General features: G+C 41.0%; 1 protein-coding gene across 5 annotated transcripts in view; it reads left to right on the forward strand.

Moving 5' to 3' along the window:
• MID1 (midline 1) overlaps positions 1-16,778 on the forward strand; it is a 352,217-nt gene that overhangs the window by 237,972 nt on the left and 97,467 nt on the right. For 3 of the 5 annotated variants that reach the window (XM_045203216.2, XM_045203217.2, XM_024569887.4), the window contains exon 2: positions 10,332-11,047. In XM_045203216.2, the coding sequence (XP_045059151.1) occupies positions 10,388-11,047 (660 nt within the window). In that variant the 5' untranslated portion in view covers positions 10,332-10,387. Of the gene's footprint in view, positions 1-252; positions 382-10,331; positions 11,048-16,778 lie in introns of those variants that run through there. The other 2 variants (XM_024569888.3, XM_045203218.3) reach the window with 2 other exon arrangements.

Raw genomic sequence — 16,778 nt, forward strand, 5'->3', positions numbered from 1 at the left:
TCGGGGGGAGGGTGAAGGCCGTGGGTGTTGACCTGACCTGAGCTGTCTTTTCATTTGGTTTCGGTTGAACACTGAGTGGGCGAGGACATAGGGAAGCCACAGCAGGGTCCATGGAAAAGGCATTTGAAAAGCAAGAGGGAGTTTTGATTCTTCAACTCAGCAACCCTGGCAGGGTGGATGAGGTGGAGCTGGCCTTCCTGGAATTGTCGCGTCGATTTTCCTGTTGTGTTTCACTGTTGACGCTCTCACAGACACACAGGACTGCTCCAGCACTGCCTGCCACCCACCATCTGGTCTCGGTGGCCTGTCTGTCATTTTGTGGGTCCCCATCCTCTGCCTACGGCGATGTTTCTTCAAAAGGAACTAGGGTGCAGTCCATTGGTGGGTATTCAAGGCAATCTATTTGTAAGAATCTGGGGAAATGCTAAAAGAACTATTAAGGACAAATGTGCTATTTACTGTTTTTAACCTGTTTATAAGACTTTCAGCAGAATAAATTGCATTTCTGAGACTGTTATGGGGGTTTCTTCGCTATTAAGACAGTGGGATCGGTCAGTTGTTCCTGGAGAAATCAGGATTGCTTTACTGCATTGTCATTTGTGTCTTTTTGCTTGTGTGCTTGTGTAAATGAACTCCAGAAGGTGTATTTAAGCATTCTGTTAAGTAAATTTGGGAGACTAGGTTTCAATTAACATAACAAGACAATGAGACCTAGCTCCCATTTCTCCTTAATTTTTATCATTAAAGCCTTCTTATCCCTAAAGACATCTGCTGTGCTTTCAAATGATTCTTTTCAGGAATGTTCATTCATTATTAATCAGTTTGCATGGTCAAGAGAGTGTGTGATTATTTTAAAGAATGTCCTAGAGATCTAATTATTAAAAAATGAGCACGTTATAGACAGATGTGGAAGTATAGAAGAGGTTTTGTGAACAGTTTAATTTAATTTGCATGAGTTCCACCAGGTGGATGTTTGGTGGAATTAAAAGTCTCCCCCCACTCTCACTTTAGGTATTAGATAATTTTTGTAACTTTTAACTCTCCTTAGAATAAAGATGAAATGACAAGTTATTGAAAATATCTGTTGCACTAATTAGTCATTTTTAAACTTGGGGCTAGTACCTCAGTGCTTATCTGCTTGTCAGGTTTTTTTTTTTTTTTATCAGTCCCTCTGGTGCCCTAAAATTTGGCTGGCAGAAATTCTTAGTCATCTGTCACTGCTGAAGTGAACAAGTTTGAGTGTGTTGACAGTCAGAGGTTAACCACAGTGATTTTTCAGAGGCATGTTAGAGGATCGCTCTTTTTTTCTACCTGTTCCTACTCAGTGTATTATTTATACTGTTGCTTTAAGAACCTCTTTGCATTTTTACTGCTCTCTGCCGTAATCTGGGGTGGAACGTATCCTATATTGTGACATCGATTTCCAGGCTTTCATAATGCCATTAAATTCAGTTGGTGCTTTCTCTCCCCTCTCTCCCTGTCCTCATGAGCCTATTTTATCGTGACTTACTGACTCACCTGTGTGTCAAATCAGCCAAGGTACCAATCAGTAAAGTACAGTAACATTTGGGTAGTGTGTTTATTCTGTGGTTTTTATAACTCAAAGTTAAATACTAAACCATGACTGAATATGTAGACATTCAGTACTTATGTTATTTAAAATACTCTATTTGTGATGAATCATCTTGGATGTCGCATCCGGTTTTTATTGAGTTTCTGTTATATAATGTTTTGTGATGAGAGCTTATGTGATGAGATGACAGCAAGCACCCTCCCTCACACACTAAAGTTAATTTCCAATGTCTCACAGTCCCGAAGTTGTGAATCCTCCGAAAGTCTGCACTTCTGCTGATCCAACACACAAACATCATTCCACTGTTCTTAAAAAAGTATTCCACCTATGGTTCTGTAACAGGCATAATCTCATAGCAAAAATCCAGGTGACAATGAGTCAACGAAAACTTACCCATGTGAAGAGACAGGGTAGGAAATAGACTTGCTTGTGTTTCTGAAATTTAGGGCTCATAAAGAATTAAATGTACTCATAGCATTTCTGATGCTGTCTCTTTTTCACAACACTTTTAGAAATTTTCCTTTCCAAACCATTTGTTTAAATATATTTATTGATTATGCTATTACAGTTGTCCCATTTCCCCGCCTTCACTCCACTCCATCCTGTCCACCCCCTCCCTCCCACATTCCCCCCCTATAGTTCATGTCCATGGGTCATACTTATAAGTTCTTTGGCTTCTACATTTCTTTTTTCTTTTTTTAAAACATTTTTTATTGTTATTCAATTACACTTGTGTGCCTTTTCTCCCCATCCCTCCACCCCACCCCAGCCGAACCCCCCTCCCTCCCCCAACTCCACCCTCCCCCTTGATTTTGTCCATGTGTCCTTTATACTAGTTCCTGTAATCCCCTTTCCCCACTGTCCCCTCCCCACACCCCCCTGGCTATTGTTAGATTGTTCTTAACTTCAATGTCTCTGGTTATATTTTGTCCAAACCATTTTTATATGGCTAGGTATAGTATTGTGCAGTTTTGACAGTATGTTTTTCACTTCAGTTATGTTTTGGTAAATTTAACACCAAGCTTAGTTTCCATACTCCAGAGGATATTTGGGGGGTGGGGGGGAATGGAAGAAGTGCCTTGGGATGCACCCGGGCAGTGGCTAAGAGCCACCTGGTATTAATAATTGATCACAGGCTACCTAGTGTTGGTATCCAAGTTTATTCCTTGGTCCAGTGACTAATTAATTTCCCTCATAGTGATGATTTTCAGAACTGTACAAAGTGAGGGACCAAAAGTAAAATTATTGGTGGCTAGAATACATTCTCTTTTTCATATACTACAATTTAAAAAAATGATTTTTTTCATGGATTCTGAAGATATAACATAGAATACATGTAGGGATGCATTGAGAAACGGGTAGACCTTATGATTAAAATGTCAATGCCTCCATTAAGAGAAATTTGGAATAAAAGAGCTCATGGATGACATGCTGACAATCAAGTATCTCCTTATTTTAGTAGGTGATTGTACTCAGAATTCACATGTTATGGAGACTCCTAATTCTTGGTCATTTCTTGAATATATGGATGAAATTTCCATGTTCTTGGGACTTTGAACCGGAAAGCATGCTCATTGACTTTGGCTATGGGTTAGACCTTGCAGTGCATGCCATCTTCATAGGACTCTCCCAGGTGTTTCTTCAGGGCGCGGGTTATCTTCATTGTTTCATAGCAGAGGTCAGGTGAGACTACAAGGAAAAAAGTGGTAAAACTCTAAACCGAGCTACCAAAATGGTGGCAAGGGTTGTGACAGCATAGGCAAGGCTTTAAATGTTTTCCTGCATTGGCTTGCCAGGTCAATAGTTTTGCCTCTTACTTCAAAAGAGGAGGCAAAAAAGATGAATCCAACAAACATAAACCCCCTTAACTTCCATCTCCTTAGCCTATAACAACAATCCACAAGGGTCCTGAGTTCCCTATCTTCCTTCTCAAGCCCAAACCCTACATCTGAACTCTTTAAGACCCAGTGTCCTTCCTCTTTCACTGGGAACTTTCTCCCTCATTCTGTTTCCTCCCAGATCCTGTACCTTGGACAAAAGAAAGCCCTTCTCCCACCACAAAAGTCCTTCTCCTGGGATGAGTGCTAGGTCAGGCTAATGATGCTTGGAGCCCAGAGGGAGCAAGGGGCCATCTGCCAAGGCAACTGGATTGGCCAGATTACTTTAGCTGTCACTTGGGTACCCAGATCCCATCAGCCCTACAGCCCTGATCCACACCTCTTCATCTCTCTGTTGATTTTACCTTAACCCTGAAAGACATGAGCTTCTTATATTCAGCTTTATCATGGGAGGTTGAAGGAGGGAAGGGTCTTTTGTCTCAAGCTACCCATTCAGATTGGCCCCAAGTTTGTAATGAATGTTATCTCTATATGAGATTTGTGTTTGTGTGTGTACTTGTGTATGCATGCCTGTATTGGCCCCAGAGCTAATCTAACTATTTTGAAAGATTGAGATGGATTATATAACTTTAAACCTAAGTCCCATTATTGATCACTGTTGTGTGCTAGGAAATAGTATTATTCAATAAATACTTTATTTTGTAATTAGTATTATTCCATTGCTTTGGGTTTTCCAGTTAAAAGATTTACTTTGCTAATTGTAAACATTTAAGACATGTCACACTACGGAGAGCCAGCCACCTTTTTAAAAACAATTCTACTTTGTTCAACATGAAATTCCCAAATGTAGTGGTGGTCAGGGCTCTTTGAGCCTCTAGGACATTCTGTTCCCATCTTAGAAAATCCGAAAACAAAAGCAAGAAAATAAATGAGAAACAAGAAATACCTCACAAAGGAAAGATGATGTGTGCTAGGAAGGAAAGCAAAAGCAATTGCCAAGAACGGCAAATGGTCCCATTTACTGGGTCCCCGGTACAGGAGGTGAGTGATTGGGAATAAGGTCGAAGAAGCAGTTTGGGAGAAACTTGGGCAAGGCTTTGAAAAGGAGACAAGGAGTCAGGACTCATGCTTTGGGCAGCAGGGAGCTGCACGATAGTTTCAGCCTTTAAGAGAAGTGACTGGAGAAAGCTGTGGTTTCAGAAGTGTGTTGCAAAGGTGAAACTGAAGGACAAAAGATGAGAAAGTAAATTAGGAAGTTAGGAGATTTTTTTGTAATAGTCTAGGAATGCAGTAAAGAAGGTCTGGATGAATACGCAGACAGTAAGAACAGAGAGAAGGAAGCCAACCAAAGAACTAGTCAGGATTGGCACTTAAATGTCTTAGCTAATGATTTGGATTTGGGGGATGGAGAGTGTATAGTTTCTTGTTGATGCTATAGCAAAGTACCACACACTTCATGGCTTAAACAACACTGGAGGTCAGAAGTCCGACGTGGGTCTCACTGGGCTATAATCAAGCTATCTGCAGGGCTGAGGTTCTGGACGCTCTATGGGAGCATGTTTCTTTATCATTTTCAACTTCCAGAGGCTGGATACATCCCTAGGCTCTTTGCCCCTTCCTCCATCTTCAAAGCCAGCAATGGCCTGTTGAGTCTTTTTCATATCGCATCATCTGACACTACTCTTTTGCCTCCCATTTCCACATTTAAGGGCCTGTGTAGACTGCATCGAGTCCACCGGCTGATCCGGGCTAATCTCTTGGGCTCAAGGTCAGCTACTTAGCAACCTCAATTCCATCTTTCACCTGAATTCTCCTTTGCCTTGTAACCTAACATGTTCATAGGTCCTAAGGATTAAGATGTAGACACCTTTGGGAGTTATTATTCTGCCTCCCATAGAGACAAAAGAGTAGAAAATGTGGCGAGTTTCTGACTTGTGATCAGGAGAATGGAAATACCAGGAGGCATGTGGGGCAGATGGGTTTGGGACGGAAAGCTGATGAATCCCATGAGATGCACACTCTGAGTTAAGGCACTTACAGGAAGTGAAGCACAGAACTGTCGATACTGAACTGGGATTCTGGAAAGAGATGGTATTGTGAGATACACATCTAAGAGTCATTCCCAGAGGCAGAACATGAAATGAACGGGCAACCTGTTTTATTTTGTTTTTTAAGGAAAGCTGTAAAACACCTAGACTTTGATTAGCCGGAAGGAGAAGTCAGTGATTAGAAAGAGAGGAAAACTGGAAAAGCATAATTTCAGTGATGCACAGGATGAGAGGGAGGAAAAGGAGGAATAGAGAGGTGTGAAAACATTTACGTCATTGTTCATCCATTTATTAACTTTCCATTTTAAAGAAGTGCTTTCCTCAGAAGTCTGTAATCTGTAAGTTTCTGGAAAAGATGTCTGGCATTCAGTGTGTTCCAGAATGCAGGTTTTAACTTAGGGATGTGATTAGGATGAGTGCTAGAGGAATTTAAGGGAACATCTGTGGACACTCACCCAGAGACATGCAGCTAATAAATAGCCGAGCTACAGATCATTCTAGATCAGCCGGTCACCCTCAAGCTCTCTTTTTTCACTAACTATTCTGTGCCGTGCTCTAGACTTCAAGCCTCGGACAAGCAGAAATGTGAGCTGTGAGTTGTTGCCATTCCCGGTTTGTTGCAAGGGGTTCCCATGATTACCCACATCCTCCTCTGAATGAGGACCGATCGACCCATTCAGAAAAATGTAGGGCTATAGAATTTCCTGACAATGATATGCAAGTGTGATTTCCTTCCATTGTAGTGACAGTTAAGCAGCTCTCTTTCCTTTTTGAGCCTTGTAAATTAAATTATGGTGGTTCAGAAAAGATAACATTTGATAGAAAATCTACCCACACCCATGTCATGTTCTTGGTGAACTCCAGTTCATCTTCTAGGACCCACTTTACATGTTGCCTCCTTCAGGAAGCTTCCCCATCCTCTTCTCCCTCAGTCTTTGGCATGTGTCTTTTGTTAATGGTGCATAACAATTTGTTCATATTTTCTCTCCCCTGAGATTACTGAGGCAGGGGCCAGGTGTTACCATTCCTTGTCTTGGGATCAAACACCTAAAGGGACTTCAGCATTTCGTGAAAGAATGAGTGGCATTTTCATTCATCAGAAAAGTATATTTTAAAGAAAGCTAGAAAATAAACCATGCTATCTTTTAAGGTGGGGGAATGGAATGTATGCTTACTAGTAACATATTGTTAGGTAATTTAACAAGAATGATGTCTATGCCACGGCAAAATCCCCATAAAAGTAGAAAAAATGGGATCCATGATAGATGTCGAATCAAAAACCCCCTTCCTCCTTGGCAGCATACAGGCAAAAGATTCAGAAAATTGGCTGAACCTCACTTTGCGTCTAGATATTTTGTCATCAATTAATCCACTTGGCCGACTTTTCCAGCGTAGACACTTATACAGAGCACCACGCCAAGTGCTATGGTGATAAAGAAAACGATTCAGTTTTGAGCAGCTTGCTACTAAACGTTTCTTACATGTATTGCCCCATAGCATTCATCCCATATCGCTTCCATCAGTGTCAGGGTGAAACCCTATTGCACATCATTTCCTGATAGTACTGGAAACTTGTTTGTTCTTGTCAAAGTCTTACTCCACCATTGTTGCCATTGTTGCTGTCACGGCATTTTATTGATACTTCTCTGAGGTGATTTTCATTTATATTTTGGCTAGCTGTGCACGTGCCTGTCTTCTAACACATGGGCCATATCCATCTTGCTACCTGTTTTTGTAAACACGATCTTACTGGACAGCCACACTCATTCATTTGCGTATGGTATAGGATTCCTTTTGCATGCTGCAGTGATAACTGAGCAATTGTCGCAGGGACTGTATGGCCTCCAACACCAACAATATTTACTATCTTGCCCTTTATAGGAAAAGCTTGCTGACCTCTATTCTAATATATTGAGAGATCCTTGAAGGTGGTGGCTATGTTTTATTCTTTTTGTTTTAACTTCAACTTCAATACATTTATTAATTCAGCAATGAATATTTGAGTCCTACTATGTGCAAGGCACTGCTGGGACATCCCTCAAACAGCAAAGCAAAGTCTCTGCTCTCAGAAAGCTTATATTTTAGTGGTGCAGTAGTGGGGAGAGATGGAGCAGTGAACAAACTAATACCTATGTCAGTGACAAATGTTCTGGGAAACAACAAACAGATAAGGGAAGGCTTTCTGTGAGGGGTGGCTGGGTGGGTGATTGCGGTGGTAGCAGGGGATTGGTTTTATGTGGGTTCACATAAAAGGTGACACTGGAGCAGAGTCATGTGCATTCCAAGACCTTGTGAGGGAAAGACAGGACGTGCTTGGCATGTTTCAGGAATCACAAGGAGGCTGTGAGCCCAGAGCAGAACAAGGGGGTAGCGTGGGAGGAAATGAGGTCACTGTCTGAGTCTGTGTTTTCCAGGACTGGTTTTATTCTGGTAAACTTCTCTCGGAGTGAGATGGGAAGCCCCTGGAGGGCAGAGAAGAGGAGAGGCAGGCCTTGTCATGTTTTCTCAGGATTGCTGGCTTCTGAGTGGAGGGTAGGCCATGGAAGGAAGGGCAAGAGTGAGAGAAGCCAGGACACTATTTAGAAAGGCATTGTGATAATCCATGTAAGAGATGATGTTGGCTTGGCCCATGATCACAGAGGTGGGATGATGAGGATGTCAGATCTAGCTTCTCAAGCCAGCTTAGTGCTTGGCATTTGATAAATGTCTATTGAGTAAAATGTCAGCATTTCCATTGGAGTCAATAATGGAATCATCTCTAGAAATTGTTTGTGCCACTACAGGGTGTAATCCTGACACCTGTTTAAAAATCCTATCGTCATAGCTCTCCAGACATAATCGATGCTCATCCTTCTCTGTTGAGATCCATCAGTAGGTATTCTCCTTGTTCCACCTGCGAACAAAGCAGACTAAAAGGACTACATTTTTACTTTAATTTACATGCTTGTGGGAAGAGAGAAGAAATTGGAGATAATTCTATTTTTCCATGATTAACCAAAATAATGATTAGTAGGTAAAACCTTTCCACTTCTCTCAAGCTACCTATAGGAAGAGTTGCTGGAACCAGGAGGGAATGATGTTTCTCACAACAGCAGCCCTAAGCTTTCCATTGCAGGTTGTGGAAAGACAAGCCAGCTTTAATATTTCAAACCTCAGCTGCCCATTTGTTCTTTCTTATGTAGTTAATACTAGCAAATGGCTGAAGAGGTTTTTTTTTTAAGATACCAGGCTTCTGTGAAGCCAGCAGCTCTTTAATTTTTAACAAGCTCAGCACACTCTACACTTTTAATGAGCAGTTAGCATTCAGTTGGTAGCAAGATGAGCATTAGTTTAACCAAAGCACCACATGGTATTGCTGAGGGGTGCTATTTCAAAAGGGGTCAGGGTACTCTAGAAACTGAGAATTTTGTAAATAAATGGAGGTGTGAACACAAAAAGGCCAATTGTCAGAATCACTAAACATAGCTGTGGACGTAAAGCCTTCCCATAAATTGGGTTGAGAAAACCCCCCAATTTGAACCCTGTGTCTACCGAGTAAACCACACTATTGTCCCACAGCCAGCCGTGCGCTGCCTCTCATATTCCCAGCACTGTTCCGCAGAATCTGCTAATGGTCTTGAAAGGGAGAAGGTTCACAGAGGCTTGGTTCCCAGGCCTACTAATGAGCATGAGGCCTCTTCCCCTTAATGAACCAGGGCTTTTGTGGGATTCTCCCCGCTACCCTTTTTGAAGGGAAGGCAAGCAACAGTTCACAAAAGCAGTAAGTCTTATGGCAAGGAGAGTGTGCAGCTGAGCCACCCAAAAAGGCCTACAGGAGAGCAAAAAAGGCAGGTGTAGCCAGGGCTGCAGGGCTGTGAGTGTGAGGTTGGACCTCCTCCTGCCAGCCCAGCCAAGGCCTTGGCGGGAGATTTTAGGCCAGGGGGGCTATGCAGGGTCCCTCAGCAGTCTGCAAGCCTCTTCGGAGTAATGTGATTGCCTTAAACTGCTCTCTGAATTGTAATCATTACCACTGTTATAACTTATTGAATAAATAGCAGAGCCATTAAAATGCTTGTTCTAATTACCTAAATCATTATTACTCATTGATACCCAAGCTCCCCGCAGCCACTAAAGAGGCCCTTAGATATTGTTCTCTGTTTTTCTCTGCCCACCCACATCCCACTACTGGATTCAACAATAGATGATTCAGAAGAGTCATAAAAATATGCCAAAAACACTGCCTCTATGACAGTCATGTTTCTGAAAGTCAGTGTTTTTTCTCAGGAATATATTTTGAAAGCTGACATCCCATATTGAAGCATTATTTCTGCAGAAATCGTGTGTTGGATTTTATACACATTTCATGCCCATTTCTACAATAAGTGCCTTTCTGCTTCTCTGAAGCCTGGTTTGGTATTTCAGAGTAAAAAGTCCTTAAAACACATATACATGAACATGTACATTCATAAATTCAAAGTTATGAAAGACTCTATAGTTCATTAATTAATGTTCCTACAGTTTAATTTTCAACAGAAGGTAAAACTTGGCTGTGACACAATAAGATTACTGTGATGAGATACAAATTATGAAAATTACAGTTTCAATAACTTGCCAATTTGGAGTAAGACCCTTTAAAGAACAAAATTGTCCCTCCTTCCCCCCAAAATTGCTGCTTTCAACAGCTGGAACTTTGAGAAAATGTTCGCTGGTATGCTGGCTTAGGGTGTTTGCCCCCTCCCTATTTCCCCAGTGAAAAGAAAGAATTATTTGGAATGTGCACAGATTTACTCTTCCATGAACTGTGTTTGGAATTATCCTGAGATGCATTCAAAGCTGACAGCCCCCCATGGCTGACCCCCTCATACCTAATCAGATCTTATGTTCTGTTTCCAGATAGCTAATCAGCTTCCTTGGAATTTGCTGATGACCCAGGAGAGCTGTGCCTGAAGATGGAAACACTGGAGTCGGAGCTGACCTGCCCTATTTGTCTGGAGCTCTTTGAGGACCCTCTCCTGCTACCCTGTGCGCACAGTCTCTGCTTCAACTGCGCTCACCGCATCCTGGTGTCACATTGTGCCACCAACGAGTCTGTGGAGTCTATTACCGCCTTCCAGTGCCCTACCTGCCGACATGTCATCACGCTCAGCCAGCGAGGTCTAGACGGGCTCAAGCGCAACGTCACTCTGCAGAACATCATCGACAGGTTCCAGAAAGCATCTGTGAGCGGGCCCAATTCCCCCAGCGAGACCCGCCGAGAGCGGGCATTTGACGCCAACGCCATGACCTCCGCCGAGAAAGTTCTCTGTCAGTTCTGTGACCAGGATCCTGCCCAGGACGCTGTGAAGACCTGTGTCACTTGTGAAGTGTCCTACTGTGATGAGTGCCTGAAAGCCACTCACCCAAACAAGAAGCCCTTCACAGGCCATCGTCTGATTGAGCCAATTCCAGACTCGCACATCCGGGGGCTGATGTGCCTGGAGCACGAGGATGAGAAGGTGAATATGTACTGTGTGACCGATGACCAGTTAATCTGTGCCTTGTGTAAACTGGTTGGGCGGCACCGAGACCATCAGGTGGCAGCTTTGAGTGAGCGCTATGACAAATTGAAGGTTAGTCCGATCCGCCTTAAGCCAACCCCTTTCTGCCAGCAAATGTCATAGAAATAAAAAGTGTATTCACTGATAGCTAACATGGCAGGTGAAGGTTTTCTCTTCACCTTTGTTATCTGATTTGTTTTAGCATGTTTTTTGGCAGCCTATAAATGTTACACAATCAGGGTATCTTGTAAAAGTTGACTGCTGCTTGTAATTTTAGCGTTGTCGAGGTGAGGGCGAATTTGAAAAATCTGGATCATTTGCAACCCTCGCCGTTGGGAGAGAGACAGACAGACAGAGGGGGAGAGAGAGAGATCAAGAAGGAACGGCAGATAAAATCTGGCTTTGGGCATTATTTTCCTCACTCATCAGGGAAAACTAATTTCACTGGCATTGTACCTGTATCTAGTTACTGCACAAACAAAAGACTAGGAGAGGAATGCCTGAAGCGAATGTGGGCTTTTAGAGGACATGTGACCTTTTATTCCTTGTGGAAATGGTATCCACCTTGTTGGTGAACTGGAGTGCTCTGGCCATCTCAGGTTTCAGGAGAGAATTCCTTTTCGTAGAGGCTTTTTACCCAGTAAGGTTGCAGACAAGACTGTTTGAACTTCACTTTTAACATGAAATTGTTAACTTAACCCCAGTTTGGGGAGTTTTAATTAATATGACTATTCATCAAATTAAAAAATCTCTCTCTAAATATGGATAGAATGCACCAGGGAGGAAATAAGCCAAGTCTCCAGATGTCTGTTCAACTTCAGATGACGGTGGGTCTAATTATTGCAACCTCAGCCGAGAGAGTTTGCTATTAGTGAGATTCTATGTTCACCAGCTAATTTTAGTTCACAAGATGTCAATTAAAAGGAAAGGAAGTATAAATTAAGAGCTTTGAGTAAATATATATTGAAGTCCTTCCTCTCAGGAAAAAACACACACCGTTTTTGTTGAGCAAACAAAAAAGGAATCACATGATGTAAAGAGTATTAGCACTCAGAGCACATCGCCACCTTTCACAAATGGTTCCTATCACTGCTCAGCGTGAATGGATGCTTGTGTTGCCTGGGACCTCACAGCTTATTTTGTGACGCTGGATAAACAGACCACATCTGTGATTTGGTTTGGCTATTTTTTGATATGATGAGGGAAGTTGACATGCTGAAGTGAATCCCTGCTTCCAAATGTCACTTGCGGAACAAAAGCATCACCTGGGCAGCATGCCTCGTTTAAAGTATCCGATGATGACTGGTGCAAATCTATCTAAACACAGAGAGGAAGTTCAGCCCAAGGATTTAGTGACATAGACAAAGGAAGACAGACAATGACTGGTTTTCTAGGGCAATGCATGGCAGTAGCCAGAAACACACTGCGAAAGTTAGTAATAGCAAAGGCAATGCATGTGGAAATTATGCCTCTAAAACAAATTCTTCAGAATTTGATGTGGCTGTCAAATCTGAGAAACAAACATGATCTCCTTCTCCCCCCTTTTGGATTGGGGACAGAATGTTCAGGATGGTTGGACATAGGTGTGTTTCTTTTCCAAAATGTAAACACACCAAATCTTTCTGAGCCCTTATCAGAAATGTTCCTTTAATTGGATTAACATTGCCTTTTAATGGTCGTTTGTCAAAACGCCACAATGATGTTCGATAGTCGACAACTCCCGGATTTGATACTTAAACCTGGTAGTCAACTTTTTCTCATTACTTGTATGCTGTCACAGAGGAGCTATTGATTATGTATCTAATACCTCCAAATTGATGAGGCGGTACTGTCATGCTCTAACCTTTTTTGCGTTAAAAACGAAACTCATCAATTATAAGCCCCACACACTTGTCTAATCAAGCCAGTGGGTTAGCGGGCATTGATACGGTCACCAGGAGGGCCTGACAATGAACGATGTAGTATATTTTATGTTCTAATTACAGGAATATAAGCATATAAACAGTACCCAATGCACCAAAACACATTTACAGCCGCTCAACAAAATATACTTATGAGCACTTACTTATAGCCATTCCACAAAATGTGTTTATAAGCATTTAAACAAATAACGTGCTAGCGTGGCATGTTTCCTCTAAAAAATTGCACTCATATTAGAGTAAAAGAATCATAAGCATATATGACATTTGGGTGCCTATGCTATTTCAGTTATTACATATTTATGAACATATGTACTTCCTTGCTTTTTAAAAACCTTAGTACAACATAAACATTGATTTTTGAAGAAAGTAACAGCATCCAGAAAAGACCTTACTTAACCAAGGAAGCATATTTTTGTTAATTATTACTTTGGTCTGAAAAAGTGAATGCGTCTGTAAGTGTGTACTTTCCTGGGGCTTTCACATCTGAGGATGCTTTCATCGATAAGATGATAGATTCGCTTTATTGATCTTGGATATATAAGGACTCAGGTATCTCCTGTTTGAAATTGTTTTTGTCCTTCTGTTAGTAAAAGTCCATTTCTTTGAAGAGGGGAATTCTGCCGTAATTATGAAGAATAATCATTTCTTGCAACAGCACTGGACCTTGGGGGACATTTTGACTCATATTAGGTGTCAGTATACATGTGTTTATATAGGGAATTGGCACATACCTTTGTACAATTTTTTCTCTAGGCATAAAAGATAAAAGTCTCATAAAAGTTCCAACATGCAGAATTCATGCAAATACAATCTTCCACATCATCTAAACTAGCATCATGTCAGTAACCTACTACTTTCAGAGACTATGCATTGGAAAGCACTCATAAAATATTGAAGCAAAGAGAAAATGAAGCCAACATTTCCTGAACTCGATTTTAAGATAAAAACAGAAAAGTCTTCATGCCAAATGAATAAGTCTCTAAATGGAGCATATCCTAAGGTGGACCTTTTTACATCATTTTAATTGAATTTTGAGAAGCCTCTCAGTCCTCCACAAACTTGGATTAAAAGTTTGATTTGTGAACACATATCATATAAGAGAATTTAATATAATGCATTCCAGAGTTTTCAAGGAATTACAATGCATAACTCCTTTTCTTCTGTTCCAACATACAACGTTGGAGCTCTTGTTTCTTTTCTCTAGTTACACCTATAAAAATATACAAACTGAGAAAAATTGACCTTTCCTTGACCTTCAATTTCGGCATAGCCCCACTTCAAGTTAGCTGACACCGAAGTTTCAAACCATTGTCTTGCTATTCTGACTCTAAAAGTTGGCAGAGGGAGTGTATTTGTACAATGCTTATTTCAATGGATCATCCCATTGGAATTTTGTAATAGTTTGATAGAGGTTCCAATTAAAGCTCAGCTTTCCTATGTAGCCCTTCTCATCTGGAGGTGAAGACTTGGGATTTCACTCTTGGGTTTCATTTACAGATTGTAAGGTTTTGTATTTTTGAAAGTCTTGTACTTTATTTGAAATTGGGAAAGTTGTAAGTGGACACTGAGTTAGACATTTTTTAGTTTTCCTCAGAATTCTTTAACTGGTTTCTTCTTTGGAAATAGTAGCAGGCATAGTACGGGTTCCAGTGAAAGGAGTGTTTGTGGTGCGTGCAGTGGCCAGAGGCCAGGGATGCTGCTACACCTTACCATGTGCAGCATCTGCTGTCCACCACACAGAATTGTCTGGCCCCAAATATCAGTAGTGCCAGGTTCAGAAACCCTTGTCTGTGAGAAGATTTTAGTGTTTGTCACTGTGTTAATTGGCTAGGGCTGCCATAACAAAGGACCACAAACTAGGTGGCCTAAGTGATAAAATTTATTTTCTTACAGTTCTGTACACCGGAAGTCCAAAATCAAGGTGTCAGCAGGTTGATTCCTTCTGAGGACTGTAAGGAAATGATGTGCTCCATGCCTTTCTCCTTGGGTTGTAGGTGGCTGTCTTTTCCCTGTGTCTCATTACCTGGCATTCTCCCTGTGTGCTTGTCTTTGTGTCCAAATTTCCCCTCTTTATGAGGAAACCTGTCATATTGAATTAAGGGCCCGTTCTACTCTACTATGACCTCATGATAACTAATTACGTGTGCAATGACCCCATTCCTAAATAAGGTCACATTCTGAAGTATTGGAGGTTAGGACTTCAACAAATGAACTTTGTGGGGGCACAATTCAACCTATAACATTCATTTACTGTGGTGTATACCTAGTTATCTACTCAATTGAACACATGTTAATGTCTCTATCATGGGTTTAATCACCTTAAGTTAGGCAGAGACCTTTGGCTCACACTATCATCACTCACCTATGACTGAGCACAGGATCTTGTAGATGATTAATTCTCAATACGTATTTGTGAGCTGCTTCATTAATCATCAACTATTACCCCTACATAAAAGTTGAAACTAAATTCATAATGACATTGCAGATATTCATTCATATTATGACAAAGCACCTGTAAAATAATTTCTAAATAAAAATGGAGCCAGATATTATATTTTTATTCCATTGGACATGAACCATTATTTTGGTATACATTGCATTTTGTTGGCTTAAACTTACTGGTGTGAATTTGGATAAACTAGATCTCAAATAATTTAGAACAATTTACATTTCTTTCATGCTGATATGTGATAGACATTATTTATTTTATCTATCCTACCAACAATCATATCTGGCATATAGGTGTTTTAGAGACATCATGAAAAAAGTTAATATGTGCTTAATAAGTGAAGCCAATATGAACACAGTTCCCCTCCTTCATGGAACTCGTAGTCTAGTACAGAATTCCAGGAGGTAAATATTTTCTCCGGTGGTGGATGTGGACACATCATGCCCAAAGCAAGGACACCAACCCCAGACCTGAGAGATGAAAAGGGACCATTACACCTATCATTTCCAAGCCTTTTATTTAAGAACAATATCTAATTACGAGATATCTATACATTCTCTGGTATCAGTCTCTTTTATTTTTATCATGTATGGCATTCCGTCGTGTAACACTACACATTTTTCAAGCTAGTTCACAATAATTTAAGGCTAGATTTTAATCTAAAATGTAGGTAGATATACTTTAGGATGTTTCACCACATAATGCTGTGGGATATGTAAATAAGTTAGTCACATTTCTCCTAAAATGTTTTGATTAAATGGGGTCTCACCAGTTCCAACTGGCTCCTTCAAAAATGCAATTCTGCTTGTTATCATTTCACGGGAACAATTCTTCAGTGTGCACTATTTGTTTTTAAAGTTCCCATGTGATGAAAATATTGTTTCCCACCAATCCAAAAGAACCTATGCACCCCAATGTTCATAGCAGCACAATTGACAATAGCCAAGTGCTGGAAGCAACCTAAGTGCCCATCAGCAAATGAGTGGATCAAAAAATTATGGTACATTTACACAATGGAATTCTATGCAGCAGAGAGAAAGAAGGAGCTTATACCCTTTGCAACAGCATGGATGGAACTGGAGAGCATTATGCTAAGTGAAATAAGCCAGGCGGTGAGGGACAAATACCATATGATCTCACCTTTAACTGGAACATAATAAATAGAAGAAAAAAACAAACAAAATATAACCAGAGACATTGAAGTTAAGAACAATCTAACAATAGCCAGAGGGGAGTGAGGAGGGGACAGTAGGGAGAGGGGTTTACAGGAACTACTATAAAGGACACATGGACAAAATCAAGGGGGAGGGTGGAGCTGGGGGAGGGAGGTGGGACTGGCTGGGGTGGGGTGGAGGGATGGGGAGAAGATGCAGACAACTGTAATTGAACAACAATAAAAATTTAAAAAGAAAATATTGTTTCCAAATATTTT

This window comes from Desmodus rotundus, chromosome X (assembly GCF_022682495.2).
Source record: "Desmodus rotundus isolate HL8 chromosome X, HLdesRot8A.1, whole genome shotgun sequence".
NCBI lineage: Eukaryota > Metazoa > Chordata > Mammalia > Chiroptera > Phyllostomidae > Desmodus > Desmodus rotundus.